The sequence below is a fragment of the Scophthalmus maximus genome, chromosome 13 (genome assembly GCF_022379125.1).
Source record: "Scophthalmus maximus strain ysfricsl-2021 chromosome 13, ASM2237912v1, whole genome shotgun sequence".
Taxonomy (NCBI): Eukaryota; Metazoa; Chordata; class Actinopteri; order Pleuronectiformes; family Scophthalmidae; genus Scophthalmus; species Scophthalmus maximus.
Window position 1 is genome coordinate 7,545,614 of NC_061527.1, and position 12,283 is coordinate 7,557,896.

The 12,283-nt window shown below is 44.9% G+C and overlaps 1 protein-coding gene across 1 annotated transcript in view; it reads left to right on the forward strand.

The window, feature by feature from the left end:
- Positions 1 to 2,380: 2,380 nt before the first annotated feature.
- ano8b (anoctamin 8b) overlaps positions 2,381 to 12,283 on the forward strand; it is a 34,441-nt gene continuing 24,538 nt past the window's right edge. Inside the window, exon 1 of the mRNA XM_035648807.2 lies at positions 2,381 to 2,786. Coding sequence (XP_035504700.1) covers positions 2,633 to 2,786 — 154 coding nt within the window. The 5' untranslated portion in view covers positions 2,381 to 2,632. The remainder of the gene's footprint in view (positions 2,787 to 12,283) is intronic.

A 12,283-nucleotide genomic window follows, 5' to 3' on the forward strand; every position in this document is an offset into this window, starting at 1 on the left:
ACATTGCCCCCGTTGCTGATTGTGATTGGTTAACGTCTAACACAACAGACGCACTTTCCGGTCTAAGACCCGCCTACTGTGCGCAGTTTAATTTAGTCCGTGTTGCAACTGGCGTCTTGCTTTTTTCAATAGAGGTGACTTTGTGCTGCACGACTGAATATAAAATTAACTAGTTAAATTTAATAGAAATAAATTTGCCGCTTTAAATACTCAGCTAAATAACTTTATTAATTTTCTTTTTGTTTATTTGATCATTTTTATAATTTTAAAAACATATATAAAGGATGAGATTACCGTGGCGAAGATTGCTACAAAAAGTGGGTGTCTTCAAAGAAGATAATATTTTTAGTGTACAAATTAGTTTTTAAAATGTTTTTAAAATAAATGTTCAGTATTCATTCAGATGTGTTTTTCATGTCATCGTATCTGTAGCAGTGAGAATAATCCATATATTAGAAGCATCTCTCATGCTGACAGATATCAGTATCACAAACTACAGCCTCTTATCATATGGTTGAATCAACACCTCTCTAAAACCGGTTCAACTAAAAATATTGAATATTATAGCCTTCATTAAATTAGGGTTTACTCAAGACCCACATATTAGTTTTACACAAAACTGCAACTGAGAGTTTTGTTTGTTTTGTTTTCTAGAATTTGTATTCTTCCATTGTGTCAATTTTCAAAATGTTATTTAACCACTTATTGTTTGTTGCTTAGATTGTGTTTTTTTAAAGATGGTGCTATTGTCTGCGGTTCTTCATGACCTATAGACATCATGAAAGTAACATAATATAATCAGAGCTTATTCACTACATGTGCACGGCCATGTGTGCCCCACTGCAGCCTCTTGCAGCTGTCAGCTCAGAGGGTGGTGAGTAAGCACAATTTCTGCTCGCATATGAGGAGCCTCTGAGCTCTGAGCCATACGAAGGGGGAGGGCTGCCAGCCAGCCTGTGTGTGTGTGTGTGTGTGTGTGTGTGTGTGTGTGAGAGTGTGTGTGGCTGGACAGTGAAACAGCATCCAGGAGTGCCGGCCAAGGACATTGAGTGTGCGCATGGCCTGAGGCCCGGGGAGAAATCTTTAACCTGGGATCTCAATAATTTATAGACCGTTCAGTGTGTGCGCAAAGCTTGACAGCTGCCACCTCACAGCTGTTGAGTACCATCAATATACAAACGTCTCTGTCTCCTCTGACCAAAAAGGCTGTTAATCCGCAGTTTGATTTGAATGACAAATTCTCTTTGTTTGGAGCCAATTACCTCCACCCTCCACTCTTTCTCACACACACACACACACACACACACACACACACACACACACACACACACAGACACACGCACACACACCTTTTCCTTTTGTTGTCAACCACCATGTGATAGTTTATGACAGCAATGGATGTATTACTGATCTTCAAGCTGAGTTTACTCCATCAGTGTTTATTTTTAAGGATGTGAGTTTGTGTAGGGTGTAGAATGACTTTGACATCCGTCCACCACTGTTTGCTCATTTTAAAAAGACATATGACAACCGTGAGCACACATGAACAACACAATTTTCTCTTTAAAGTAGGCGAAAGTTTAAGTATAATGATGAAATGACAATAGATAGAAACAAATTTCATACAGTAATGATAATTATTATACAGCTGCTGCATTCATAGTGTGTATTGTGTCCGTTGGGCCGAGAGGAGACATTTCTCGCCCCTAGACCTGAGTGCCGCTGAAAATTTAATCTATAAAGATATTTTTTGCATTAATAAATAAGTCATAGTCTTTTTAATGTTCAAGGGTAGAGTTAGTGAGTGCATTGACACTCACAAAAAAGCAACCGTCTACCTGCAGGGCTGCAGAAACCTGCCTGATATGTCGGCTGCTGAAAGGACAGCAGTGTTTGAATTAAAGGTATAGGCGCGTACTGCAAATCTCTTGGTGTAAATGAAGATGAGAAGAGGAATTGTTAGCATCGTGTAAGCACAATGAAGTTGCCAATAAAGAAGGCTAAAGTTATCAGTGTTAAGACATGATTTAATATTGCCATGTCTATTTCTGGCATCATTTTGCATGGCAGAGGTCACTGTGGGGCGACCCCGGAGGAGGCTGCAGGACATGCATGAAACAAATGGGCTATTATGTTCCCAAGAAACTCCTGTGGGGTTTTCAAAGCATTCAAGTGGACTGTGCACATAATGGGATTAAGATAACTGACTATTGTATCAATCTGTCATGTACACATTTATGCCAAAGCCAAACAATTCTGCTGATCATACAAATCCTGATAAAATGATTACACTGCCACAGAGGGTTGTGTGAGGTGTGTGTGTGTGTGTGTGTCACCCAGCCCTCCCTCCCCTCCCCTCCCCTCCCCCTCCCCCTCCCTCTCTTTGTCCCTCCTCTGGTCGGAGGAGCACTCTGCATCTCTCCCTGCGCATCCTGCTCCGGAGCACCACCACGATGATCCGCCGCTGCGCCGTCACCGCCGACAACCTTCACCTCACTGTCACACTCTCTTAACCCCTTGGCTCGGCCCCCCGCGCGGCCCCCATGCCCTGCCCTCCGCCGGAGATGCGCAGCTGGGACACGACCTCCCGAAGAGCACCCTCATCGTCCGTCGCGCCTCGCCGATAGAGAGCATGCCCGACACGGGGACGGCAGCGGCGGGCGCCGCGGCCGCGGCCGCCGACGGTGGCCCCGAGAGCAGCCGGCACCGACACCGAGCGCAGCAGGGGGACGCGGAGAGGCCGGAGCCGGGCGCCCCCGCCCCGCCAGCCTCCTCCGGTGTACTGGGTGAGTCGAGTGCGCCTCTTTGGCCGACGCGGTTAAGCGGAAGCGTGTGGAGGAAGAGACGACAGGTGAACGTGACGCTGTGAGAAGCGACGCGCGCCGCGCACCGCGCACCGCACCGCGCACCGCACCGCACCGCGCCACCAGACACCTCGCGGCGCCGTTTCTTTTGTCTCCAGGAGGGCGAACGGATCAGACTTCCAGGCCCTTTAAATAACGGCTTGTTTTTCACTTTGCTTTCTGCGTGTGCGACGTTTCAGAAGTCACTGCTGGTATCTTCTTCCGTCAGGAAGAGGGCTTCATGTTACTGGCACATCCCAGTGTCTGGGTTTGACCTTACTCTCGGTTACTGCACACCAGCCCCTGTCATCACGAGCCACAGTATTCCTGTTGGCAGGTGTGATCATTGCTGCTGTGGGTGTTTTTTCCCCCCTCCACATATAGGATCCTCAGTTATGGGCTATGCTTGGCTGAGAGTTTTGATGAAAGTGGTCCCCGTCCAGTTCTGTGCGATGTGTGAGATCTGCCAGCCTTTTCCCCTGGTAACCAAATGTGTAACAACTTCATGATGTCATCCAGGGACTTCTTAACTGGTGAAGCTTGACCAGACCAAGACGGCCTGTCCTGGCTGCTTCCCCGTTGGATAACAGGGCAGGTGCACGTCTTGTCGTTCGGATGAGGATTAAACCGCAAAGGCTGCTCCTCTCTTAATAATGTGCCCATTATTTGTTCCAGTGTGTGTAGGCGGTGTGGCTTGAGCCTCATATGTGACTGCATTTTCTCTTTCAGTGCAGTCATTGTATTACTCTGCAAGGGGACGTAACATTATGTCCTTATAAACTGGTGTATAGCAGAGCAAGCAGTGCTTTCTGTTTACCCTCCATGACAACAGTAGTGGATTCGAATAGACCATATCACAGTAGGAAGAATGGCGTGAGGCTATTTTTGGAACGGACCACAACATTCGCCTGGGATTGAGAGCCTCAGCTGCCGAGCCCGGGTTGTTTTCCTGCGTGTGGGGTGCACAGACGGCCCCTGTGCTCCCTGCGAGCTCTGCTGCAGAGTGATGCAGTGGGCTGTTAGCGGCCGAGCGCTGCTTTTCCACGCTTGGACTAGGTAACCCGAGCATGCTGCCGCCGACTGTGGAAGAGCAGCCTGATGTCACCCTGTTGCGAGGGTGGCACCCAGTCCGGGCCCTTGAAAGGGGGATGGGTTTAGCCAAAGTGAAGGTTGGGTCTAGTTCGATTTTCCATCTACCTCTGCAGCTTGAAGCAGTATCGGGACGACGTGAGGGACTGAGAGTCTAAATCTGCAATGGTAAAAGAAGACAACAAACATGTGGTCTCATTTAGTCCACTAGTCCCAGACCCTCATGAGTTTTTGTTGTTGACTGAAACGTATACGTATGATAAAGTATCCAAAAAACTGTCAAGTACAGCATTGAATGCCTGGTCAGGCTCATATACTTGACTCCCCATTCTTCGATCAGATGATTCTCCATGTCAGAAGTTTGCAAATGTATTAATCTAGGTAAAGGTCCTGTATTGTTTTAGACATCTACCATTAGAGAAATTTGGAGACTTTTGTTACAGGAAGTAAAGGGTTGGTAGGAAAAACATGTTTATAATTTCTTAAGTGGGGTATCTAATAAGTGTTGTTTGAAATTATACCAAGGCCCGTTTCCTCTGTGGGTTTCTGTGACATGAATGGTTTTGGGTGACTGTTTTCAACCTACCACTAAGTTGAAAAATATTATGTCGAAATGAATTCATGCTGCTTTAAAAATGTTAAAAGTATCCCACAGTACTCAAAGACCAGCATGCATTAAATGTGCGCTGGTCTTCAGTTACAAGGACAAGTGGATATTACAAGCTTCAGTCTCATGTGATAATTTCAACAGCCATGTCTGTGCAAGAATATTAAGTCCAACAGTGAATGTGTAAACTACAACCTCAGGGTTAAGTGTCCAGCCTGACTGAGGACTACACGCATCAGAGGCAAATAAAAAAATCAACTTCACAACTGAACTATTTGCTTTTGAAAAGTATCAAAGGGTAGAAATAGAAATATTAAGAGCAGTGACTGTCTTGATATTTCCATGCATGGGTTTTGAGTAAGAAGAATTGGGATTGGGGATGTCAGTGGGATTACCATGATATCACATAACCGCCCTCACACGTGTCAGTGTCAGTCAGCTATAGCACAGCAGCAAGTCGGGGTGATTTCTCTGTGCAGCAGAGGTTTTGGTTATAAGGATTTTCCTCGCTGGAGGCTTTGGGTGCTCGATTGTCTCCTTGCCTCCACCGCATTTTCCTAATCCCTCAACAGTAGACTGGAGTGACTTTGATCCTCTCAGCCATCTTCCTCCATAGCTCCAGCACTCACAAGCCGGCGTTTCACAGATTAATTAAGCGACCATCATTAGAGGAAAGAAATGTAAAACTCTCACCAATTAGTTTGCGTTCCCTCTGAGGCCGTAGTTGATAAGAGTCTGTGTGAAGGAAATCAGGTCATGTAATTTGTGTATGCCCTATCAGCCAGCACAGAGGTTTTGGATTTGGGACATTTGTTAGGATATGTGGCGACATTCATTCGTACTTTGACAAATACACGAGGATAATGGGTTGCAGCTTGAAATTCAGTGTCTGCATACATTCCTGTAAATCTGATCCGATTTGACTTCCTCATCTATGGGTGTGTTCATCACGACAGCTATAATTTAGCCCTTGACATTTCAAGACTAATTTGCTGCAGAATAGAAAACTAGATTCCACTGTATGATGTGGATGGTGGCACGGTGGTGGAGTGGTTAGCACTTTTGGCGCTAGGGATGCCCCGATACCGATATTCCAAAATGGTATCGGGGCATTCCTAGCGGCAAAAGTAATAAAATTAAGTGGGGAAAAGATTGTATCAGATTGGTATCAGACTGATTGCAGGATCGGTATTGGATCGGACACAAAAAAGTGTTATCGTCCCATCTCTAGTTGCCGCACAGCAAGAAGGTTTTTGGTTCAATCCCTGTTTGGCCAGGCTGGGGCCTTTCTGTGTGGAGTTTTGCATGTTCTCCCCACGTCTGTGTGTGTTTTCTCCATGTACCCCGGCTTCTTTCCAGAGTCCAAAGACATGCAGATTGGGGTTATGTTCCCTTGAGACTCTAACTGACCGTATGTGTGAAAGATTGTTTGTCTCTGTACGTTGGCCCTCCGAGGGGCAGACGACCTGTCCTGTCTAGGGTGTAACGTGCCACTCACCCAATGTCAGCTGGGTTGGCTCCAGCACCCCCTGCAGCCCTTTAAAGACAAGCGGTACAGAAAATGGACGGATGATTTGGGACATATAAGAGTCTTTGCATTTGAAATCCGGTGTAAAACTATAGCTTGAAAACCTTTTTGCACTTCTGAGATTGCAAGTCTGTCCTGAGACAGCGGTGAGATCTGAAGTTTCCATTTTTGTCTGTGTAAACTGATTTAACTCCATTCTCGGTGCTCTGCAATAATAAATTCACCTCACGGTCTGCAAAATGCATGAGAGAAAAACATTGTCTTAAGCAGGGCTCCGCACTTATCCATAGACTCTTGGCCAGGGCTCTGCTCCTTCACTCTCACTGGCTCTCAGGCAAGTCGAATGCCTGAGCTTTGCTTCAGGATGATTTAGTCAGGTTCAGTGTCACACAGGTTGCTTTAAATACAGCAGTGTGAGGCAGGGCAGTGGGGAGAGGGGGAAAAAAACCAAAAATACGTTCCACTGAATCTCCTGAAAGAAGAGCTGCAGACACACTGAGCCATACGTTTGGTGTTTTACCACATCAGCTTCATAAATGAAGGGGCCGATGAATATAATGCAGAATGATCACGCGGCAGCAGTGTGTGTTGTGCGCCCTAATGACTCTCAACCTAATGCATCTCTCTCCGGATCCCTTTGCCCGTCTCACTTATTCATCGCATTCTCCACAGAGATATATTTCCTGTATCTCCTTCTCCTCTCCCCGTGTAGAAGCTCACCTTCATGTCGGGTGACATTGCTGTTACTGGAGCTTTATTAACCTTACCTGTACATGATCGCTCAAACACACACGCACACACACACACACACACACACACATGGCAGATTACTTTTGGTGTGCCAGCTTTTGATGGGGAGGGGATGACATTTCATGCAAGTGCAAAGCAGACAACCAGGTTATAAAATGAAATGGCCCCTCTCTTGACTGTGACAACGCTTCATATTTATTACGAGCAGCTTGCCTTAAATTTGAGACCATTACAGTGAAGTAGGTGCCGGTCATATAGTGGTAAACACTGCAGTTAGTGCTGCAATCATTTTCATTGATTTTCTGTTGAGGCCGTGTGTGTGCTTGGTGCTGCTCATTTCATGGTCTGTTCATGGGCAGAGGGGCTTTGTTTTGCTCATTCTAACCCAAACTGATGTTTCGGCTACAAGAAACACTAGATGATAAATCTGGCAAGGATTAAAGATGCGTCAAACCAACCACGTCGGATTGATGTCAACGCCTCCGATCTTACGAATTGGATTGAGTATCAGTCATTAATTGACAGATCCAGATTACAGTAGGAACAATTTCTTCTTCAATGACAACATGTTATGTTTCTACTATCAGCCACAGTCATTCCGTCATCGTTGGCTGTTGACTCAGTGCTACAGAAATCCCTGGCCTGGGGATATCTTGCAGGAAAATGATCCCAAGGAGTTGTGAGGTTTATAGATTTTTCAAATTTGGGACACAGACAGTATCAGCTTAGTGCTTGGTGTTGGGAGATAAACTTTAGGGTTTAAGTTGCCAGTATTTCTTGCATTAGATGATTTCTAAAACAAACGGGGAGCGGCACACTTTGTTGAATTTATATCCGTTTTGTGATGGATGAGTGTGGCTGCACCCTCTATCCAATAGCTGCGCCTTTTTTGTTACCTAATTCTTGCTGGCTTGCTTTTCCACGTGCAGATCCCATACACGTACCTGAATCCACCTGTGTTGTCAGACACCTTCAGGGGATGGCGCCCCCCTTTATGATCCTGCAGCTATGTAGATACAAATATCCACAGCCATTAGACGTGGGATGCGTTGGGGGAGTTACAAAACACTCCCAGAGTTGTGATAAACCATCTGTCTTGCAAGTGGTGATTCACTCGCCCTAGATTCTCAAGTTTTTTTTTTTATGGTTTTAATCTTATCACTGATAATGCCTCTTTGCCTCCAGTCAACCATCTTCTAAATCCCCATTCACGCCCGCAGGAAGTTTTACACTTCCCCATTTATAGCCATGGAGATTATCAAACTGTAACCAGGAAATGATAATGCACATACTCTGGAGCTTAATGCATTCCAACCACGGAGGGAGAGAGAGAGAGCGAGCGAGAGAGAGAGAGCGCTGCTGGTGCTGCCTGTCTCCTGACTCGTGTGGAAGCAGAGACAAAGACCTTATCAGTGAGTTTAGGCTCCGTTCTCTGTGATCAAATCTGAGTGAATAATCGCCAGCATCCAGTGTGAACCTGATATTTTATTCCTAAAAGGAAAAAAGTAGGATTTAATGCATGTTGGTCACACTGTCCTTGATGTCTTTGGTAGTCGCTCAGCACAGCCAGGAGGAATACAATGACCAGGGCGAAGAATCCTGTTTTTAGCCCGAGTCGTAGGGAATTGCTCCACATTAGCCACTCTGCAGCCTCCAGAGATTGGCTAAAGGGCTATGAAAGTGTACCGTATAAGACATGAGGGAGAACAGCTCTTTCCCCCAGCGAGACGTATTATCCATGTCAGTATTACCACGGAGCCAGTCAATGATGAGCAAGGGAGTTTTAAAGCACCATCTGTCTGTAATATGGGTCTTCGTCCTCTCTATCGTTCTTGTTTTCCTCTTAATCCCCTCCCGTGACTCGTTTTGTTCAACCACTATACCTTTTCGAGGTAGAGAGATCAAATCGGTCCTCATCACCTTCTCCTCGTTACCCTCTGTAGCGGGCTGAGTGTCAAGGTTAAACCTTGGCAGGAAAGCAGCATAATGCAACGCATATCAGAAGTCATTCAGGAGTCATTCTTTTTTCACCTTTGTGTTTTTACTAATTCTCAGCCTCTTTGACCTGCATGGATCTGTGTTGTATTCTGTGTGGTAAGAGTGACGGACAGGAAGGGAGCTTGTTTAATATGTACGAGGGACAGAATCAGTGTTGATCCGCCTCCACCTGAAATTTCACCTCAATAAATCTATTATAATGTCATTTATTTCGATATAGATAATGGATTTACACGAATCACCTCTTATACAATCTGTATATTATTAAAGCAGCTCGGTGTCAAACATAGTTGGGATATGAAACATTTGCTGTATTTGTTTTCTGGTCTATAACCTTTTTTGATGATGCCAAAAGATTACAGGAGTCTCTTTCACCTTAGATTAACTCTTTTATTTGATTATGATATGAAGTTGTACAATTTTGACATTGACCAAAATGTTCAAACCCCAAACTCCATGTTTTTTTTATGGCAGCACAATTCTGTCACACGAGAAAACATTCTTATTTGTCTTGTACATAATTCTTCATACTTCTCGCGGAAAATCCAGCCTGACATATATGGTATCGTTGAAAACGTTGGCATCTTCACTAGAATTTAAAATGAATTTCTGTGTTGAAAGAAATTGCGGCAACACAGCATGAGTTTATGCTGTGTGTCCCTCTGATGGGTCGATAGAGTTGTAGCGAATGCAGTGTGTAATTGATAACCTCCGCCAAGGAGATTGTGTTTTCGCCCCTGTCCGTTTGTTTGTCAGAAGGATTACGCAAAAACTACAGGACGGATTTCCACGAAACTTGGTAGAAGGTTGGAACACGGACAAAAAAAAAAAATTGGCCGTTTGATTTGAGCGTGGATCTGGTCAAAGGGGCAGATCCAGGAATCTTTTACCCGGATCCAGCAGATTTGAATGTGGTTTCGTACGGGCACTGTTGGGGCTTGGCGGAGCTGTGTGCTCGACTGAGTGCCACCTCTAGTTTGTTTGATTGTCAGCAGTATTATGCAAAAAGTACAGACCCGATACGCACCAACTTTGGTGGAGGGTTTGGGGCACGAACCAGAGAAGAAACCATTAAAATGTTGGTATGGAAGAGTCTGTCTACAGCTGAGGGGGAACATTGTGTTCCAGCTCATGTATTTGCACATCGCCAATGTTGACTGATGAAAACCTATAACAATAAAGTACAGGCGTTTATTGAGGCTCCCCCTCATATATTTTCTCTGCCTTTAACCCTTTAGCGGTTTCCTCTCTCCTTTCCTTTTTTCTCTCTGTACAGTCCACACCATCGCATTTAAAAGAACATATAGGAACATACGATGCATACAGTGTCATCCACAGCATCTTGTCTGTTGTAAGGTTGTGGTTGTGCAGTGTTTCTGATGATGCTTGATGTGATTGGCTTTCAGGGAAAATAAACGGGCATTGCCACTGCTCCAGCATCCATATTTGCCTTTGAGAGAGAGAGAGAGAGCAATATCTCCAGCTTTTCACTTCTCCTGATCAGTGTTTGTTGAAGCGAAAGAGTCAACAGCCTGTTCTTTATGCGAAGGACTTCCAGTGTCTCCGTTCAAATAGAGAAGAGTCATTTGTTTGCCTCCGCTTTTTTTTTTTTTTTTATAAACTGAAGAGGCTTCACCAACTTAAAGATGCAGTGACTTTGAACAACTCTCAAATCCTTTTTTCTTCCAGTGGGGCTGAATTTGCTCAATCCTGCATTATTTAAATTTAAATTTAATATTTTAATAAAAGGGCTCATTTACACCTAAATTGCCTCTACTGTTTGTTTATATTTTTGTCGAATATTCATTGTGTTACATGCATGCAACAGTTTTACCGACCCTTCTAACATTCTGTATAAACTCCAGAGCTAAATAAATCTGGATGGAAGGCTGCATTTATTTTACCATGCATTTTTCCAAAGGCATGCGGAATCAAAGTCATTCATTTTTCTCTTGCTTTCCCCGTAATCAAAAGGAAATGGGAGGAGTGGTGTAGCAGAATACAATAATCACTGGCTCCTCTGGGCATTGATCGGACTCGGAGCCTCCCTCCCATCTTTCCTGTGGAGGAGTTGAATGTCGTTGTGCAGATCAGTTAGTCCATCGCCATCAGACTGAGTGACTCAATGCTGTGGTACTGCAGTGACCTTAAACCTGCTCCATACTGTACAACACAGAGATGAGCGCTTATTAATGCTCACGTAGTTGCTGTGTGTAAATCATGTCTCCCTGTGTTCTGTGTGTTCATCAGAAAACCCTTTCTCCATTTCGGCAGTTGCCCGCTGCTCAACAAGGAGGTCTGTTTTCTCCACAAAGGCTGCTGTTCACTCAACTATATCCATCATCACCACTGGCTTATTCATAATTCGTAACCCCCCTTAACGACTCGAAACAATGCTCAATTCAGCCAGTTAGATAACCAGTCTGTGGTTGTTGTCTGGAGGAGTCTGCATCGGCCGCGCCTGAAAGGATTCAACACTGGCTCCCGACCGTGCAGGATTGTTACCTGACTGAATAGCACACTCCTCGTTCCTCACTCAACCCCAGCTTTGTAGCAGATGTGACGGCTCCCTCCTCGCGTCTTTGGATCACCCAAATGAACCAGCTAACCAAGTATGAAGCACCCATCAGCCCACTTGGCAGAAAGAGAGCAAGAGCGGGAGATGAGCGAGGCAGATTTCGTGAGACTGAGGAGAGTGAAGAAAACGAGTGATGCAAAATCGGGAACTGTTCTGCCGTGAGAGCACCGTGGCGGCTCTGTTGCTGAATGGTGTGGCCTCGTCCTCCTCCTGGCCCCCCCGGTCCTGGGTGGCTCCGCTGTCATATGCAGTCTTTGTTATTTTGAAGCCGAGGACGAGTCACTACTATCCTCACCATCCACCGGCATTGACATCTTCATCCCATTTATCACGAAGGCAAAAAACACATTTGTTGATTAGAAGCGGCTCTGATTGCGGGCTAATTGCAATCAAGTTTTGATTACATGCATTAGCGATCTTCATTTTGAATTTTATTCCTCACTGATATCCCACTTCTGTTAACCAACTAGTCCCTGATGGAACCAAGGATTCCCACACCATTCAGCACATGCAGCGCTGCTGTGAACGGAGTAAAACAGACTCAAACAGACCATTTAACTTTGTTGCTTAAGTAAAAAGCAAAAAGCAGCCAGACTTTCTATTGAACAAAATCAGATTAATAGAGGTCCTCCGGCGCCAAGTGCAATTTGCATATCTCTACTTTAGGGAAATATTAAATTGTCTATCTATCTGTAGCTTGTGTCCAGACTTTCATAGCAGTCTGTTTGCTGTGATGTATGACAGATTTTTACTGGTAGTTTTTATTCTTATTGTGGTTTAGCTGGTAAATGGTTAATTATGAACATCCCTACTGCTGATATTGAACCTTGCAGTCTGCAGCTTGTCCCTGGAAGAAAACACACAGCGCGACCTTTGTTTGCCTTCGGCTC